Here is a 19,653-nt window from a genome sequence, read left to right as displayed (position 1 = left end):
ATTTCCCACGTGGAGGATTAGAGGACGCCCGGCCAGGATGCAGGCAGGGGCACAGGCCCCGTCCACTGGGATTCTTCTAGAATTTCATGAAAAGGTTTCCACTCAAAGAGGGAAGGTTTGGCCTTCCAAATCTTCTTACATACCATCAAGGGTATATTTTATCTTGTATTAATTTTGAGGCATAACCACTGAAAGTAAGTAATCCATCATAGTCAGTCTTAGAGTCTTCATTTCTGGCACCTCTATTTAAATGGATAGTCCTTTGTTCTCATTTTATTTTTAAAAAGGGCAGTATTTTTCCGGCAATTTCACTGGTTAGAACTGTGTAGCAGAGAATACCATCTCATCAACTGCAATTTGACCCATATGCTCAAATTGATTTTATCTGAAAATTGGTAAGGAACTACGTTTATGGAAGGTGTGGGCAGATAATGGGATTGTTACCTTAAACCAGATATTTGGTGTTGATGAGCTTTTGCCCTTTTCAGTTTAGCCCAAGCAGTTTACCTCTATCAGTTAAATGACAATATTTATAACTGAAGTATTTGTTGCAATCTAGATTTTGGTACTGCAGCTTTAAGTGCATCTGAGATTACCTTAATAATAGAGACACTGAGACCAACCACATACCCAAGCCAACAATTTACATGCATACATTTCTGTTATCAATAAATAAAAATGACACACAAGGTTTACAGCAAGAATGGAATAGAGCATTGGAATACCCTATTCTGACTAATCAATGGCCATTGGTTTTAACATCTATAAATGGTATGACACTAGATCTCTGACTGCATCTTATATAGTAGAAATTGCTCTTTCAGACGTATTGGTCACCACAATGTCTGTTAAGGGCTTTCTAAATCAGCACACTGTTGATGTAATACTCCTAATGCTTTATTAACATTTTGGAGTTATCTCATGGTAGCTGTATTTGGAAGGAGTCACAGGAGTAAATATGGTATTGGAAAATTCCTTGATATTCAAGGACATGCATGTTCTTTTGAATTATTTTCTTGGAAATTAACAATTGGCCAATGGGAGTGAATTTTTGCACCCTTATGACTGTTAAAAGATCACTACTTCATTACTGGAGAGATAATTTCCTCCACTTGTGACCCAATGGATGGAAGATCTTGCAGTGCTTGCAACATTTGGAAGAAAGATGTATTGACAAAATTTACAAATGGACTTATCACTGGATGTTTGGTCAGTTTACAGAAATTTATGACTAATGTAGTCATTTTCCCTCCTTGTATGTAATAAGAACCTTTTGTATAGAAGTTTTTTTTAAAAAAAAAAATCCTTGGCAAGTAACCCACAGATCGTCAGAGTCTACAAGGAAACTCTTATATCTTTCTAAGGAAAAACTGTTTCCTTATTATAGTTTGTATCTGATAGTGAATTTAAAAGAATATTAACAACTAGCTCTCTCGCCACTCTGCCATATGCCACATTGGTAGCTTGTATATACATTTGTATAAACATTTCTGGTTTAAGCTTCAGTTATTTGTGCCCAGCATAGTGATAACATGAAAAGGGTAAAGTGTGCTTTGCTGGCAACTGTGTAACAGCAAACAGCTAGCGTAACAACTACTGTAATGAACCTTTAATGAGTTATGAAAGTGCTTGTATAAGCAGAGTCAAAGAACTGGACTGGACATTTGTGCAAAAAAGAAGATAAAAATTTCACCAGGTTATAGCCAAATAATACCTTTGGATATAATCCTGTAGGCCTAAAATACTTTCAGAATAAAGTATTTGAAAATTCAATATAACACACATCCCAGCTACTATCGCTAAATAAAGACATCTAAATGTTGTTAATTGAATTTATTACTTTTTTTCCAACTGAGGCTAGAGTTTAAAGACATTTTGTGCTTCAAAGACAGAAGAGTTTGTTAAATAGTTCTGTTATGTCATCTTATCTGTATTACTTCTTTAACTTCTTTTGCGCGGCTTTCTTTTTGACCATCTGTAATCTTTTCATAGCATTAAGCTGTGATTCTTGAGAAGTAGGACCTTTCAGAGACGGGGACTGATTACCAGATTCTGTACTTGATTTACTGCTGCTACTCCCACCACTGCCTCCTGCTCCACCACTTCCATTTCCACCTGCAGCTTGGCTGCTACCTGGGGCTGAACTGCTTGGACTAGGAAGCCCGACTTTGCTTACATTGTCACTGCTTATTGAACGACAAAGACCAGTTTTCCCCAGTGTGAGAGGTGGCAGGGGCTTCACCTGGACAGGGCTTGTGCTGCTATTAGGAGATGCTATTTTTGACCCTAGCCCTGCCTTAGCAGATGCCAGCCCTGACAAACCTACAGGCTTCTGATTACTTGAGACTGCAGCAGGCTTGCCACTGGTGCTCTGGGTTGTAGATCCCAGCTTGGCTGTTGATGGACCTGCAGAGGAAGTTTTTGCTGCAAAAGCTGCCCATCCTGTAAGGCCACTTGTTGAGGAAGAAGAGACATTGGCACCGCTTGAGTTACCAGATATTGTAGCTGAAGTCTAAAATAAAACAGAGACAAGCCTTACATTAGTCACAACATAAAGCAGCATGAATAATGGGCTGGCCATGTGTTTCACATTCTTACCTTAGTAAAAATTAGTATTTTATCTCAAGTTACCCTGATTAAAAAAAAATTATCCTGGTGTATCTTTTAATTCACAGGTAAGGCAATAACAATTTTTCTTCTTTCCTAAGAACTAAATAAATGTAAGAAGGTATAATCTCATGTTCACATTCAGCTTACTAGATGAATTCTAAGAACAGATCCTTTTCACTGAAATCACAACCAGCTGTGACAATTTTTTAAAAAAGTAATGGTTTCCATAGCCCATATTTTATGTACTATGATATGTTAACAATGTATTCCTTAGCCATTGATGCTTGTTCAATAGACAGTAAGGAACAATTTACACTGTTTTGGGTTCCATGTTGGGAGAAAAAAATATAAATTAAACAAAATAACAATAAATAATACATTGTATTAAAGTACTGACATTTTAATATGGCAGCATATGGCATTGTTGTGTACCTTCAAGTTGTTTCTGACATATGGCAATCCTAAGGTGTCTAGATCAAAGGAAGCAATAGTGCCACTCTATTCTGCTTTGGTCAGACCCCACCTGGAATATTGTGTCCAGTTCTGGGCACCACAATTCAAAAAGGATGTTGAGAAACTGGAGCATGTCCAAAGAAGGGCGACTAAAATGATGAAGGGTCTGGAAACCATGCCCTATGAGGAATGACTTAGGGAGCTGTGGATGTTTAGCCTGGAGAAGAGAAGGTTAAGGGGTGATATGATAGCCCTGTTGAAGGGATGTCATATTGAGAAGGAAGCAAGCTTGTTTTCTGCTGTTCCAGAAAACAGGACTTGGAACAATGGATGCAAGCTACAGGAAAAGAGATTCCACCTCAACATTAGGAGGAACTTCCAGACAGTAAGGACTGTTCGACAGTGGAACACACTCCCTTGGACATTAGGAGTCTCCTTCCTTAGAGGTCTTTAAGCAGAGGCTGGATGGCCATCTGTCAATGTGGATGCTTTGATTTAGATTTCCTGCATGGTAGGGGGTTGGACTGGATGGCCCTTGTAGCCTCTTCCAACTTCTCATGGTATTTACTTGGCAAGATTGATTCAAAGGGAGTTTGTCATTGTGTTATCCTGAGGCTGAGAGAGTGTGAATTGCCTAAAGCCACCTGGTGGATTTCCATGGCCAAGTGGTGATCAGAATTTTGGTTTCCCTGAGTCCTAGTCATATCCTTATAGCACTCTGGCTCTAAATGTTGTTAACTCTTTTATCAGGTTTTAATTCCTGTTTGTTGTGTGCTTTCAAGTCATTTACAATTTATGCCAACACTAAGGCAAATCTATCATGAGGTTTTCTTGGCAGTATTTGTTCAGAAGTGGCTTGCTTTTGTCTTCCTCTGAGGATGAGCGAGTGTGACTTGTCCAAGGTCAACCAGTGGATTTCCATGGCTGAGAAAGGATTTGAACTCTGGTCTCCAAAACTGTAGTTCAATGTTCAAACCATTATACTAATCTGGTGTAATTCCTGTACATTGCTTTAATTCATGTTATGAGTGGCCTTGAATCCTGCTTGGGTGAAAGGCAGGATATAAAAACAAAAGAAAATGAAATAATAATCTTATGAATTATTTTATTAGCTAACCTAGTTTTAAGGAGAAAACAAAGAAGAAACTAATTATTTATGTTCTTCAAAACAACTTTTAATTGTTATTCCTATATACCAATCCAAGATAGAGTTGGTTAAAAATCTCAATATAAGTACTTACCAGATATTTCATTGTTTTGAGTAAATGGAAGGAACATTCAAAACCTTATAGACATGAAATTATTATTACACTTTATCTGTTGCTAGAAAGAATGCAGATTATTTATGACAAATTACTAGAAAAACAGCTAACAGTTCAAACCATTTTAGTGCATTTTGAACAATATTTTTCTACAATAAAATGTTTTACCGAGGACTAGTACCTAACCAAGATATGCAAGACAGAAAACTAAGTATGGAATAAAAGTGTATTAATTTTGGATTTTACTTTTGCATAAAATACAACAACAATGACAAAAAAATTTCCAGAGAATATTTTATGTACAGCACCTTGACCTCTGTCCTCTTAAATGCTAGGAAGGCTGGTGTAGTCTCCAACTTTTGCTTAATTTCTGGTTTCTTTATGAGTGGATCTTTCACAACTGGAGCTACCGAAACTACAGCAGGGGCTGGTTTCTGGGAAGGCTTCTGTGTTTTCTGAGCCTGTGTGAATTACATACATACTCCCATATTAACATTTAAAAAGAAATTAAATCAAAACTAAAAATCTTAGCAATATCATAGCTAAGGCTATCTGCTGAACCTGTAAGTAAGATCCAAAGCACACAGCAGAAATAATCCATTTTCAGACTTTAACTGCCTTGAGTCAGTGCTAGGGATTCCTGGGAATTGTAGTTTAATGTGGCACCAGAGCTGTCCAACAGAGAAAGCTAAATGTTTCTGAAAGCTACTGTTCCCATAATTCCCTAGCATTGAGCCAGGGCAGTTAAAGTGGTCTCATACTGGATTATTTCTGCAGTGTTTTGGACCCAAGTAGCACATAGAAATTAGATTCAGAAAGAGTCAATATGATAGAAGTCAAAATAAGGATATGTGTGAAATTTGAATCTGCATGGGAATTATTGCATTGGGAGTTTAAGTCTGATGAAAACAGACTGCTAAAGAAAGGGAAAGAACAAGTGAGATAGGTAGAAATTTTTAGCCAATGGATACTTGAAACAGGAATTTTCGAAAAAGTGAATTCTGTTAAATATTTATTGTCATATTGACAGAAAAAGTCATCATGTAGCAAGAATTGATTCCTAATGTGGAAAACAAATACAACAAATGAGAATAAACTATTAGTTTATAAAGTAAGCATTTAAAATAGTGGATGTTACAAAAATATTACACTGATGGCAGTACAATCTATGGGAAAACGTTAGTTTTTTTGTATTTCTGTCAAAAGAGATGTTTTACCACACATTATCATCTAAGTTAAGTAGTACAATTTTAAATGGGAAATGCAAGAATAAAACTGTTCTTTGAATTATTCTTTCATCATATTTTTAAGGCCTTGCATAGGTTTCTACTAACCAAATTTTGGTATTACAAGAACTGCAAATCCTTTCCATTGGGAAATCAACAAACAAATCAAATAAAAATAAAGACATGTGCCCAAGACAAAAGAGATGCAAGAGAAATCTCATCTTTTATTAAAGATGTGTTAAAGATGCTCACTCTGGCTCAATATTTGTCACTCCCTTATTGAGAAAACAATTGGTTCATGACTTTTGTCCACAGAGGAGGGGATTTAACTGATCATATATTTATTAAATCAGTGATATTAATCTAGATTGATATTTATTAAACTAGATATGGTGACCCTAAGGTGGATCTATCACAAGGTTTTCTGTGGCTGAGCGTGTGTGACTCGCTCATCACCTAGTGGATTTCCATGGCTGAGCAGGGAATCGAACCCTGATCTCCAGAGTCATAGTTCAGTGCTCAAACCACTACACCATATTGGATCTCAATTCTTTTCTTAGTTAGATCTAATTATATTTCTCTTAATCCAGGAATGATTGCAGAAAAGAACTTACCATTTTTTTCATTTGCCTGGTACATCGAGCACAATACCACACAAGGCGAGGATCATTCATCTCCTTGTCTGTTACTTGAGGCTTGTGGCAATCTTGGTGGTACAGATTATGACATTCTTGACACTCAACTAATGGATTCCCCGAAGTAACAGTCATTTGTCTGTGAAGCAAATTGTTTTCATCCCAAATCAGTATCACTTCTTGAAATAGTTTAGACCATAGCCAGTTTGTCTATACATGTTTAGACCATTGGAAGTTTAGACAACAGGCAAAGTTTAGACCATAACAAGTTTGTCTTTACAGAGCCTATCCATGTGACGACCTGGAGCAAAACCCTCAAAGCTAACACAATTATAAGAAATTTACAAGAATGTCTGAAACTGGACAAAAAGAAAAAAGGAAAAGGAAAAGTACAGAATATGCATGGTAGATGTCTTCCAACAGACACTAACAGTGGGCTTGCTACATATTGATCCATGTCCATCATAAATACAGGGCCCCCAAGCACAGAATCTAGTGTGCAAACCACATGGTTGGTAGCGCACATAGTTTAAAGAATAACCATGCTATTTGAGTATATGTGTATTTTAAATCTTTGCATCGATATTCATTGGCCAGCCAGCTGCTCAGTTGCTGTGACCAAGATATCAGGGCACAAAGGGGGCCAGCCAAACAGCAACCAAGAAGCCTCTCACCTGTGCTGGCCTTAGCCGCAAGGCTGGCACAAGCGAGAAGCTTTTTGGCCACTGCTCAGCCAGCTACTTGGTTGCTGCTTCCAAGATGACTGGGTGCCAAGATTGGCTGTTTTGAATTTGCAGTAGTAAAGATAAATATTTTCCCTTGACAAGATTGTTTAGGCATGTCCGACTGTAGAGAGTGGTGCTCATCTCCGTTACTAAGCCAAGAGAGCCAGTATTGTCAGAGATGATTCTGTGGTCATGGGACCAGAATGACTACATGGAAAGAACAGTAGACTTAATGTTAAAAAAAATGGGCTGCAGGGAGCGCTAAGGTTGCTGCTCAAAAGGAAAGAGGGCGGTAGACTGAAAAAGTTTGGGGACTACTAGGTCTAGATAAAAGCTGATGGCGCAAAAAATGTTACTCCTGCAATTATATATTAAAGGCATAAAATTAGAGTAAAAATAAGAATGTTTGGACTTCTGCTGGAAAAAATGTATAAATAACAATTCAATGACTACTTGTGAATAGAAATATGTCTTCATATTAGCCAAATTTTATTTCCCTAATGATTACTTCTTTGAGATGACAAATTTAATTGCTAGGCTGCTCTTCCACATAGCCTTATAGTACAGGTATGTAGGTAACCATGGAAACTCTATTTGCAAATGGTTGGGGGAAAGAAGTATGCAGTTCTTTTACTTAATAGAAAAATAAAGACTGGAGGTATTGGCCAGATGGCTTCAAGAACAGTTATTTTTTTAAAAAAAGACTGGTTTTTTAAAAGAAAATAGGAAAAAAGCAGAAATCTTGGACCATATGGTATATAATTCCAAGCAGATTTACTCAGGAGAAAGCACCACTGATACTGCAGCTTTAAATCCAAAATACAGTTTATGGACTTTTAAAAAATAATAAACTGGATCAGAAAAAGTGAAGATCTTCCAATGATATCATACAAGGAAACAGTTTAATCTTCGTATTTTAAACACTATGTACAATGATGATGGCTAGAAACCAAGTGGAATATATGAACAAAAATGTTCAGAGCCTCATTTCAAGCTAAGCTGCTTTTTGAAATAGAAACAAAGTAAAGTCAAAGGCCTTCATGGCCAGCATCCATATTTTTTGTGGGTTTTTCGGGCTATGTGGCCATGTTCCAGAAAAGTAGTTTTATGACTTCATTAAAAGAGAAAGAATATCAACTTTTAGTGGATACAATTTAGTAGAATTTTTGAAAGGTGTACATGGACCAATTAATCCTTCATTTTGATATGATTAAGTGTGATTTGCAATTTGAATATTTGCTTTTGAATATTTAGATTTGAAACATTTGTTAAACACAACATATCTTTCATATCTTCTTGCCATATAAGCCACAGTGACCCATATTTGTATTCATTCTGCTGCTGGTAGAGTAATGCCTCTAGTTAGTATGGATTCCCTAATGTCAATGAAATGCTTTGCGAACTTCCAAAGTGCCACTGAAACAAATTAAAGTGCTTAACATGTGCAATAAAGTTACAATCTTTAATATTTTTCTGACATAGGTTTTATGGCTCCTTGGTAAAAATGGTGGTTATCACTTTTGGAAGAGCCTCCAAGTGAGTTGTAGAGCAAATGCTTCCCACTGGTAGAGGAATACTGAACTCAATGACATAACTTCTGTACTTAATATTAAAGACCCACACATCTGATGTTATAGAATGCCAAGTTGTCAGACTCAATCCCCTGTCAAAGGTTATAGCTGTACCAATGGGAAGTTGCATGATGAAGGATGCAGAGGTTGGGGAAGACATTGTTAGAATCTATCTGCTTTTCTAAAATGGGATATGGAGGAATTTCTTCAGGAATGAGGAGCCCTGAGATAATGTTTTCAATTGTCAACATATCTGGCAAACGGGAAAATTGCTTGATTCAAAGTCAATGGTACCTGGACTGCTGTTTGGATTGTGAAGAACTTTGAGGGCATATATCATATTTTTAGCATACAGTATAATCAAGGTCCATAATGCATTTTAGATGAAAGTAAACAAGGCTAATAATAGGTTCTTGATCCTAGCCTCTCAGGATGTGTATAAGAGTGTCTGTCCCATTGTAGTAGACATAAGTAGACTTCTCCTATTGTGATGGGGATCACCTAACTCGTTATGGGATGAGGTTATGTCTGGCATTAGATATTGGCTATCAACATGTGATACTTTAGGTGCATGAACTAGCAAGAGGAAAAGTTTATCCAAGATAAAAAAGTAGGGAAAGGTGGGTAGAAAAAGAAAAAAGAGAGAGTGAGAAAGCCAAAAGAAGTCAAGGTTTTTAAACATGCCACTTCGTCTCCAAAAGGAAGAGGTTTTCATGCTTCTGCTTCAGTTGCAGCAGCCAAAAAAGACCTGCAGAATGTTCGCAGCACAGGCAATAGATCAAGTGTGATGGGAATTCCTACGACAAAGATCAATCAGGTCTAGAAATTTCTGAAGATGGTCGGTGCAAGTGCAATGTGAGCCAAATATGCAAGTCACAGACACCATGAAAAAAAGTTAAGTGGTAAGGTATGCAGTATATTATACACAGACTATATAAATCTAAGGCACTGTAATATTTGTAGTTAAAGAGGATAGAACTTTTGACCTAAATGAAGAATTTGCTTCAGTTTATTAAAGAAGGGATGTACAATTGCAAAGGGGTCAAGGGTTTAATGTTCTTCTTTTAAAAGGCTGTTTTTCTTCACTTTGGGAGGTTTTGTGAGTTTGAGGTGCTGGTAAGAGGATCCAAATAATCATGAATTTGTGGCACTAGGTGCTTTTGTGGGATATTTTGACTGAAAGAAACAGCAATTTTTTTTAAAAAAGGGGGGGAGGTCAAGCTCTTTGGGGGCTGCAAAACGGACCCATAGAATTCACTTCCCGGGGTGCCCTTTTATTGTCCTATAAATTTTGAAATTAGGAAATCTACAGAAAAATGTTGTGATGTAATGTGAGCATGTTTCCAAGAAATAAATCTAAGGGATAACAATCCACTAATGTTTAGAAGGGACAACAAATGATCAGCTGCTAGTTGTCAACACTGTTGCAAAAACAACATTTTATACAACTCACCGGCAAACAACACAAGCCAGACCCATCTCCATGGCAAAATCATCAGCACTGGTTTCTTCAAAACTAGACAGGTCTGCCATGGCCAAATCTTTACTCGTCTGCACCGTGATTGGAGAAGAACGAGTATCTGGCTTTTCTAGTCTTGGTTTCTTTGGAATGTCAACTCCTTCACTTATTTCCAGTTTTATCTATTAAATCATATGAACAGATTGATGGTGAAAATGTTGAAGCTTTGAGAATGTAAATAGGAAAGAAGTTTAGAAATGAAAAACAACAAATACTACCATGCAAACTAAAATGTTATTAATGAATGTTATTATACTCAATAATCTCAATATATCTAATTAAGCAGAATGTAAAGGTTATGAATATTATAGTTCAGAAATAATGGGAAATCAATTTATTATCATTGTGATGAGAACAAAAATGCATCGACAAATTAAAATCTCAACAATTTGGTTTTTTGTTTATTGCATCTGAAAGATGCAATGCAATGGTTTTCTTCTAGCAAATTCCAATTTGTTTAATGTTTAATATTAACCTGATCTGTGCCCATTATGGATCTTAAGATCCAAAGACTACATATATTATTCATGTTTTGCAACTGTAACTTGTAAAATAATTTTCAGTACTAAATGTATCAACAAGTTTTCAGATGTGTTAAGCAATACCACATTTAGTTAATAATAACAAAATATGTTTCCTGACATATTCAAAGTATTTTGTTTTTATAAGAACTATGCATACTTTTCTGTTACACTTGTATGTAAAGCAGAACAGTATTAATAGCCACATTACAAAGGTTGAGAGGTAATGGTTTAAGGTTGAAAGGGGGGTCAGCAACTTACATGAGTCTTGGAGCAAAGGTGTGCCCAGTAAAACACTGGTAATCCACAATCATGCCCCTCTCACACGCTCCTTCACCCCCCCTCACCCCATGCCCCGTCTTGGACTTTTTGGTTTGTGTATGTTGTACTTATAGCTGTTGGAGATGTCATGCTTTCCCTTTTTTTGCATTGCCATCCTCACCGCTTAAAGACTGCAGCTCTGTTCTTTTTAAATGCGCACCTGCACTGGTGTATTTATAAGCAACTTTAGGATTAGGATTAGGATGGAATGCCCCTTTGGTCTCACATCGGGGAGTTTATATGTAGGGTTGACCGTACGCACCTTCTGGCTTAGAGCAGATTATTTCCGCTTCTTTTCAGTCCAGCTCTTCCTCTGTTAGAGCAGCCATGGTGCGGTTTCTGGCTGCTTTGGAGGCGTGTGCCATCTAAACGCCACACCCCCCAAGCAGCCTGAAACCGCTTCTTTTGGCACATCTGTTTGACTCCTTTGTTTGCTAGCAGAAAAAAAGGAATGTCAACCAAACTTCTTACAGGTTGGAGTTTCATAGCAGCCGTTGAAAAGGCTCTCAGATATGCTTATCATAGTGGTGGAACCTAGACAAAGTCTCCTCCCAAAGATCTTAAAACCTGGATGGGATACACAGGGAGAAACAGGCCCGAAATGCATAGGCCAAAAATAGCAGCTTCCAGGCACTTTGAGGGCATTGCGTTTAGACACACGCCCAAAGCAGCTGGAAGCTGCTCTGGTGCTGCAATCTGGTCCTTTGAACCGGATCATAAAGGAGCTGGAATAATCCGGCTCCTGGTGGCGGCTAGATTGGGATGTGGCAGCGGGTCACTTTGGAAGCTCCTGGTGCACTGCCTGCTTTTCCTCAGAGTTATTCAGACAGTCTGGACCCAAATCATGCAGGGCTTTCACCACATTTTGGCAAGAGGAGAGGATTGGGAGAGGTGAAAATTCTGTTGCCTTTGGTCCACGTTTCTCATTGCAATCTAAGGTCACCCATGTGACTGCACTGACTGAGCTAAGATTTGAACAAGGGCTTCCAGGGCTATCACTCTTCCATTCCAACAAGAGAAGGATTCAATTAGAGCTTTGCATTAAATAGAAGCCCTGCAGCCAAGTAGTTTTTAAAAAAATGGTGAGTAAAATGAAATCGAAAAGGGAGATGAAATAAACAAAGACTAAGCAGAATTAACATGCTTCCTTATCAGCACGCAGCACTGAGAAGGATCTAAGTAACATGTACAGGAAAAGGGAACCCTTTGAACTAAATGGCCTGTGCAGAGAAGAAAGTGTGCAGCTCATAGTTTTGAAAGCAGACAGCAATTAACTGAGTAACATATGGTAAAACACAGCTAGCAAACAAAATGCATTGGTACTTATGGATTAACGCCACTCAAGAAAGAAACAATACATTTCAAATCCCCCTAATAATGATTTCAGTCTAACAATGAAACTTACTTTATCAGCAGATCGCTTTTCCATTTCCTTTTTCACCTTTTCGGCCACAGTGGGTTTGCCATTATTGCCACCTGTAGGGAGGCTTGAAGAAGTCTTAATGTCTTGTTTAACAGAAATTGGTTTTGCAATAGATACTTTAGGTTGATCTACTTCCTGAGTAAAGTAGAACAAAAATGTTACATTAAATGTAATGCTGGAGACTGTTGCTATTTCTGAGATCATAAAATTAAATAAACAACACATAACTTAAAATGTAATCCTCTCATATGACTAAACAAAGGAAGGAGAGGCAAGATCCACTGCGAGAACAATATAGGCCAGTGCATCTCAATTTATCTGAAATGGGGGACTGGCAATAATTTCCCCCGCCATTGACAGGGACCAATGCCACATTTGAGACCATTGGTATAAGTGTTTCTTTCTTTCCTGGAAACTCAGCAGGGACTGGCACCAGTCCATGGGCTACTAATCTGAGTATTACTGGTGTAGGCCACTTGCCACCCATTCCTAAATATGCTTCTTATAGAAGATAGTGAAAGTGGTATCTGCATATCTACTGAAATTACTGGCAATCCTGCTACAGTCCAGATGCTGCAAATGAGAGAAACATTGTGCACTCCTGGATGAGACACTATTAACGGGATTAACTTCCTATCACTTTGTTTAAGGATCTATATTTCTTTTTTCAGAGTATTTATAAGCTATATCTTTAGGACAAAGTTCTCACAAGTTAACACAAAGAAAATGAGGATGTGAGATGCATTATACACGTTAGGGAAGTCTACAATTAGTGTACAATTATAGGAAGCCTATCTGACTCAAAAGGCCACTTACACACTTAAGAGAGCTTTGAATTAAAAAAAAACACCACTGTCCCTTCACAGGGATTATTTTATACTTTTTCAAAATATATGTAACACATGTATTACATTACAGTTGCATATTATAAACACAAGCAAAGATCTATTCGTCCTATTGTTTTCTGTGCTTTCAAACATACTTACTATAGATAGAGATGATAATAATTATAAACAAATTCTGCATTACAAATGAAACAATTAAGGTACAGGTAATTTTTTTTTTAAATGAGAGCTAGCCTTTAAATCTGGGAGCAATGTTTTATTCCATTTCAAAAAAATGGATTTAAAACAACTAAACTATCATAAAAAATTAAAACCAGATTAAAGCACATATTAAAATAAACACACACAGGCACATTGATTAGGAATATCCAGTGCATTGTGTAAGATGAGTCATATATCATTGTTCATCGAATTCCTGTAGGAACACAAAAGTCTTTACTTGTCTGTGAAAAGATAGCAGGGAGGGTGCCAGTCTAACTTATTGTGAAAGGGAGCACCAGATCCTGGGGGTAGCCACTGAAAAGAACTGTTCCATGTTGCCAGCAGATGTACCTGTGAGGGTGGTGGGACAGAGAGAAGGGCCTTCCAAACAGATCTCAGAGCACAGGCTGGTTCGTAAGGAAGAATAAGCTCTTTCAAATAACCCAGGCCTGAGACATGAGGGTCTTAAAGGTCATAACCAGCACTTTGAATTGTGCCCAGAAACAGACCAACAGCCAGTGAAGCTGTTGCATCAAGGGAGCTGTGTAATCTATGTGAAACCAGTGGGAGAGGTTCTCCAGAGTTTTGTGATACGGTGCTACCAGTATGCTGATGACATGCAACTCTATCTCTCCATATGATTCCAAGGAAACTGTCTTGGTGCTAAAGCAGTGTCTGCTGTTGTGGACTGGATGAGAGGCAAACAAACTGAATCTTAATCCATAGGTTGGATATTGCTTGGACAGGTAACCATACAGTTTTGAATAGCTTTGTATGGAAAACAGTCTTTTTGTGAGGAAGAATTGTTTTATTTTGCATTGAAACAATGATTTTGTAGTTCCTTTGTAAATGCACCCTTCAGTAATAGAAAATGTTGAAAGATATCAGAGATGTTTGTCTCCAAATCAAAAATGGGAAGTTTGTGTGTGTGTCCCTCGTCACATCTTGTTTGAAATCTCAGCTCCTATCAGCCCCACTGATGGCCAATGATGATGGAAGCTGTAGTCCAACTTGAAGAAGGTTACAGGTCTCTAACCTTGTTCTAAATTAAGATGTGAGGAGCCTAAATATTCTAAAGGCACGAGATCCCGTCTGATCTTGGAAGCTAGGAAGGATCAGCCCCAGTTAGCACTTGCATGGGAGACCACCAATGAAACAAGACACTGTAGGGTATATTTCAGAGGAAAGAACTGGCAAAATATCTGAGTGTTCCTTGTCTAAGAAAACCCTATGAAATCTATGGGGCTGCCATAAGTTACCGTAACAGGCAGCTTAAAGGCAGGCACACATGCACACCAGCAGCAATATTAAACTTGACTTCCAGAATGTCAGATTTCTGGTGGCTGGACAGCCATTCAACAACACCTTTCCTGTATTTTATTTTAAAGGGATATGGCACATAGTACCACTACTTTTTTCTCAGTTGCCTTCTTGGGACACGCACACTGCTCACAGACTAGTGCTTGCCAACCTCTATTTTACAGACTCCAATTATTCAGAATAGAATTCTAAGGCTTCAGCTGTAAGCATGAGAAAGTTACTCCACTAAAGTTACTTAAATAACTTAACTCTAAGCAAACATGCTCTGAATGAGGCTGTAAATGTAGAGAGAGAAATGTAAACAAATGCTTACTGCTCTAGAATTTGTTTCTAAAAAAATTATGACAAACAAACCTCAGTTTTAGGGTGTGTGTGTGTGTGTGTGTGTGTGTAGATAGATAGATAGATAGATAGATAGATAGATAGATAGATAGAGAGAGTACAAAACATCTTATAGATTTTATTTATTAAAGGAAGTACCTTCTGTGATGGGCGATAGCTTGAATCTATCCCTCTAGACAAAGATTCATCAAGCAGTGCTTTGAGTTTTTCAGCAGAGTCTTTGCTTTTGGAATGCAGAAAACCCAAAGCTTTCAAGAAGATGGGGTCAAGTTCCAAGTTCATAGAAGCAGCCATAGTAGCATCTTTAAATGAAAAAAAAGATATAATGAAAAGGCAGATTCCCCCCACAATTGGCTACTGTAGATATGTACACAAAGAGATGCACTCTGACAATACTTGGGAGGCGACCAGTTGTCTATGACTGAATTACAATCATAAAATCATAGAATCACAGGTTGCAAGGCTCCTGTATCCCATTCTGGCACAATCCCACAAAAACACATATCTGATTCAAGTAAGAGCAGAGACTGAGGCTGTATCCGCACTGCAGATATAATCCAGGTTGACACCGCTTTAACTGTCATGGCTCAATGCTATGGAATGCTGGAAACTGTAGTTTTGTGAGACATTCAGATTTCCCTGTCAGAGAGCTTTGGTGCCACAACACACTAGAACAACCAGAATTACACAGCATGGAGCCATGACAGTTAAAGCGGTGTCAACGTGGAATATTTCTTCAATGCAGATGCAGCCTAAAAAGCTAAAAAGGGTCAATCCTGGTGAGTACTTGGATGGGAGACTACCAGCTGCTATATTTCAGAGACAGAAACTGGCAAAACCACCTCTGAGGCTGCATCCACACTGCAGAAATAAACCAGGTTGATCCCACTTTAATAGCCACGGTTCAATGCTATGATATTCTAGTAATTGTAGTTTTGTGAGACATTTAGCCTTTTCTGTCAAAGAGCTCTGGTTCCCAGAATTCCACAGCATTGAGCCATGGCAGTTAAAGTGGGGTCAGCCTGGTTTATTTCTGCAGTTGTTTACTTTTACTCAGTTCCCAGCTTGGCCATGAAACCCCACTGAGGCTGCATCCACACTGGAGAAATAACTTGGTTTGGCACCACTTTAACTGCCCTAGCTCAAGACTATGGAATTCTGAGAGTTGGGGTTTGTTGTGGGGCCCAGAGTGTCTGGGCCACAACAAACTCCAACTCCCAGAATTCCATAGCCTTGAGCCAAGGCAGCTAAAGTGGTGCCAAACCAGGTTATTTCTCCAGTTTGGATGCAGCCTTAGGCTGCATCTACACTGCATTAATAATCCGTTTCGACACCGTTTTAACAGCCCTGGTTCAATGGCTGCATCCCCACTACAAAAACAATCTGGTTTGACTCCACACCATTTTAACTGCCATTGCTCAATGGTATGGAATTCTGGGAAGTGTTGTTTGTTCCGGCACCAGAGCGGAGCAAACTGCCCTTCCCAGAATTCCACAGCATTGAGCCATGGCAGCTAATTGAGCAGAATCAAACCGGATTATTTATGCAGTGTGGATTAAGCCAATGCTATGGAATTCTGGATGATGCTGTGGCACCAGAGCTCTCTGACAGAGAAGGCTAAATGTCTCACAAAACTACAGTTCCCAGGATTCCATATCACTGAGCTATGGCAGTTAAAGTGGAGTCAACCTGATATGGCAGTCTGGAGTTGCGACAAACTATAATTCCCAGAATTCCATAGCTAAAAGTCCAAAACAGACTGCAGAAATAATCCAGTTTGAGACTGCTTTAATTGCCCTGGCTCAATGCTATGGCATTCTGGGAACTGTAGTTTTGTGAAAAACATTTAGCCTTCCCAGTCAGGGAGAGCTCTGGTGCCACAAGAAACTACAATTCCCAGGACTCCCTAGCATTGAGCCAGGGCAGTCAAAGCGGCCTCAAAGCGGATTATTTCTGCAGTGTGGACACTAAAGCTGTGCCAAATTATTCCAAGACTGGTTGACCCTGGGCTACAAGTCACATATTATCAGCCTCGGGGGGGGGGGGGAGGGGGAGGCCATGGCAAACCCTCTGTGAACAATTTGGGGGCGAGAAAAGCCCATGACAGGTGGATCACCTCGCTGCAGTCTTATATAAAGACATTTATATGAATAGATATAAATGTCTAATTAACAATTTGTAAGCCGTTCTGATATCCTTTTGGCTTTAGAGCGGGGAATAAATAATAATAATAATAATAAATTATTATTATTATTATTTAGTGTTGCTATTCCAGTTTAACTGCCTCCCGTTGCATTCTGGGACTTGTAGTTCAAGGAGGGGGCATTAGAACGCTTAGCCAAGGAGCTCTTAGGCCTCAGTGAACTACAAGTCCCAGAATGTAACGGGAGGCAGTTAAACCGCACTGCCGCGTAGCAACTGCCTCCAGTTGCATTCTGGGACTTGTAGTTCACTGAGGTCTCAGAGCTCCTTGGCTATATATATATATATGAGTGTAGCGCGGCAATGTGGTTGAAAACAGAGGCACTCCACAACAAGAACCAATCTTTTCTCTTTACCTCAGGAGAGGCAGTGGCCTGGGAAACCCCGTAGGTGCCCCTCGTCTTCCCGCCAAGCGAGGTCTCTCTCTGAGGCGATGGAGGGAGCCCCCTCCTCGGCGCCTCACCGGCTGCTCTTCTTCTTTCTGGCAACCGCCGGAAGCGACGAGGGGAGGCCATGACAGAGCGGAGGAAGGGGAGGAGCCTGGAGGAAGAAGGCTTAGTTTCACTTTTCCTGTGACTGGGGGTGCATCCACGCTGCAGAAATAATCCGGTTTTGACGCCACTTTAGCTACAGAATCATGGGATTGGTTGGGGTTTTTTGAGGCACCAGCACTCCTTGGCAGGGAAGGCTAAAGACCTGGTGAAACTACAGATCCCAGGATTCCACAGGAATGGCCCAGTGGTTTCAGTATTCTTGTATTCTTTGAAATGGTCTGGAAACTTATTCAATAAAGATTTATGTGTGTATCAGTGCTGGATCACAGTTATTTTTATTCCCCTTATTTATTTATTATCTTATTTATTTATTATTTTATTTATTTATTTAAATTATTTTATTGATAAATGTAAATATTTTATTTATTTATCTATGATCTTATCTTAATTTTTACTATATTACTAATTCATTTATTTATATTTTATTATTTTATTTATAAAATGTAAATAAATATTTTATTTATTATCTTGTCTTACTTTATTATTTATATTTTATTTATATTTATTTAATTATTTTATTCATAAAATGTAAGTAAATATTTTATTTATTATCTTATCTTATTTTATTTATATTTTATTTATTTATTTCAAAACACCATTGGGCGACCTTGGGCAAGTCACACTCTCTCAGCCTCAGGGTCCCAGACACACTGGAGAAATAATCCAGTTTGAGAACGCTTTCAGTGCTAAGGAATCTTGGGCACTGTAGTTTTGTGAAGCATTTAGCCTTCTCTTTCAGAGAGAGCTCTGGTGCCACCACAAACTACAATTCCCAGGATTCCATAGCACTGAGCCAGGGCAGTTAAAGCGGTGTCGAACTGGTTTATTATTTCTGCAATGTGTTTTGGACCTCAGGGGATGGCCATGGCAAATACTCTCTGAAGAAACTTGCCAAGAAAACCCTCTGATAAAGTCACTGTAAGTTTTCAACAACAATAACAACAAACAGCAGTTAAAGTGATTTCAAACCACATTATTCCTACTACAGGGGTTTGGACTTGGTGGCCTTTGTGGTCTCTTCCAGCTCTTATGCTTCTGTGAATTGCTATAAATTGGAAATGACTCAAAGGCACACAACAACAGAAACCACCACAATTACAGCAATTTGATGCTGCTTTAGCTGCCAAGGATTTGTAATTTTTAGACTTCCAACAACTTTACTCTCAAGTCACTCCCAACTCACAGTGGCCCTGTAAATATCTCCTATCCTCCACTGCTCTGCTCAGGTCCTGCAAATTCATACACATGACTTTCCTGATTGAGTCCATCCATCTTTCTTCTGGTCTTCTCTCCTTTTTCCCCTCTACCTTCCCTAGCATTATTGTGTTTTTTTTAGTGATCTGTGATGTGACTGAAGTATGACAACCTCAATATGACCATCTTGACTTCCAAGGGGAGATCAGACTCGCTTTGTTCAAGGACCCATTTGTCTTTTTGGCTGTCCAGGGCATTCTTGACATTTTTCTCTAGCACCACATCTCACATGAGTTTCTTTTCCTTCTCCTCCACCTTCTTCACCGTCCAGCTCTCACATCCATACATGATCTGATGGGGAATATAATGGCTTGGATAATCCTCACTTCAGTGTTCAGTCGTATATCTTGGCTCTTTAGGACCTTGTCTGGTTTTTTCATAGCCGACGAACTAGCTATGATAGATATATAGGCAAATCTATCACAGGGTTTTCTTGGCAAGTTCCTTCAGAGGGGGTTTGCCATTGACCCTGAGGTTGAGAGAGTGTGAATTGCCCAGGATCACCCAGTAGGTTTAATGGCTGAGTGAGGATTCAGACCCTGTTCTCAAGAGTCCTAGTCCAACACTCAAACCATTAACAGTGGCTAATTGGCTACCTAGCAGGGCTGGCCTAAATCATTTTGATCTTTGGGTCAGATCAACAAATAGTGCCCCAAAGGTATATGACAC

The 19,653-nt window shown here is 38.8% G+C and overlaps 1 protein-coding gene across 1 annotated transcript; it reads right to left on the bottom strand.

Annotated features, from left to right (window-relative positions):
* Positions 1 to 1,818: 1,818 nt before the first annotated feature.
* On the bottom strand, positions 1,819 to 17,704 carry INTS12 (integrator complex subunit 12). The gene is made up of 7 exons (XM_089526028.1): positions 17,533 to 17,704; positions 15,113 to 15,276; positions 12,249 to 12,401; positions 9,936 to 10,123; positions 6,166 to 6,325; positions 4,634 to 4,786; positions 1,819 to 2,512 (listed from the first exon to the last, which is right to left on the bottom strand). The coding sequence occupies exons 2-7, from the start codon at positions 15,266 to 15,268 to the stop codon at positions 1,934 to 1,936; spliced, it is 1,389 nt and encodes a 462-aa protein (XP_089382154.1). The 5' UTR covers positions 15,269 to 15,276; positions 17,533 to 17,704; the 3' UTR covers positions 1,819 to 1,933.
* Between the last annotated feature and the right edge of the window lie 1,949 nt (positions 17,705 to 19,653).

The sequence above is a fragment of the Sceloporus occidentalis genome, unplaced genomic scaffold (genome assembly GCF_023333645.1).
Source record: "Sceloporus occidentalis isolate IW3139 unplaced genomic scaffold, rSceOcc1.0.p SCAF_5, whole genome shotgun sequence".
In the NCBI taxonomy this organism is placed as follows: Eukaryota; Metazoa; Chordata; class Lepidosauria; order Squamata; family Phrynosomatidae; genus Sceloporus; species Sceloporus occidentalis.
Note: the sequence above shows the minus strand (reverse complement) of the source record. Positions and strands in the feature narration are given on the sequence as shown.

Excerpts from the sequence above, each read along its gene's own strand:
- INTS12 (XM_089526028.1), bottom strand. The coding sequence starts at position 15,268 with ATGGCTGCTTCTATGAACTTGGAACTTGACCCCATCTTCTTGAAAGCT. Across the intron at positions 12,402-15,112 it reads GCTATCGCCCATCACAGAAG|GAAGTAGATCAACCTAAAGT; the intron begins GTACTTCCTTTA and ends TACTTTACTCAG. Across the intron at positions 2,513-4,633 it reads TTAAGAGGACAGAGGTCAAG|ACTTCAGCTACAATATCTGG; the intron begins GTGCTGTACATA and ends GTTTTATTTTAG.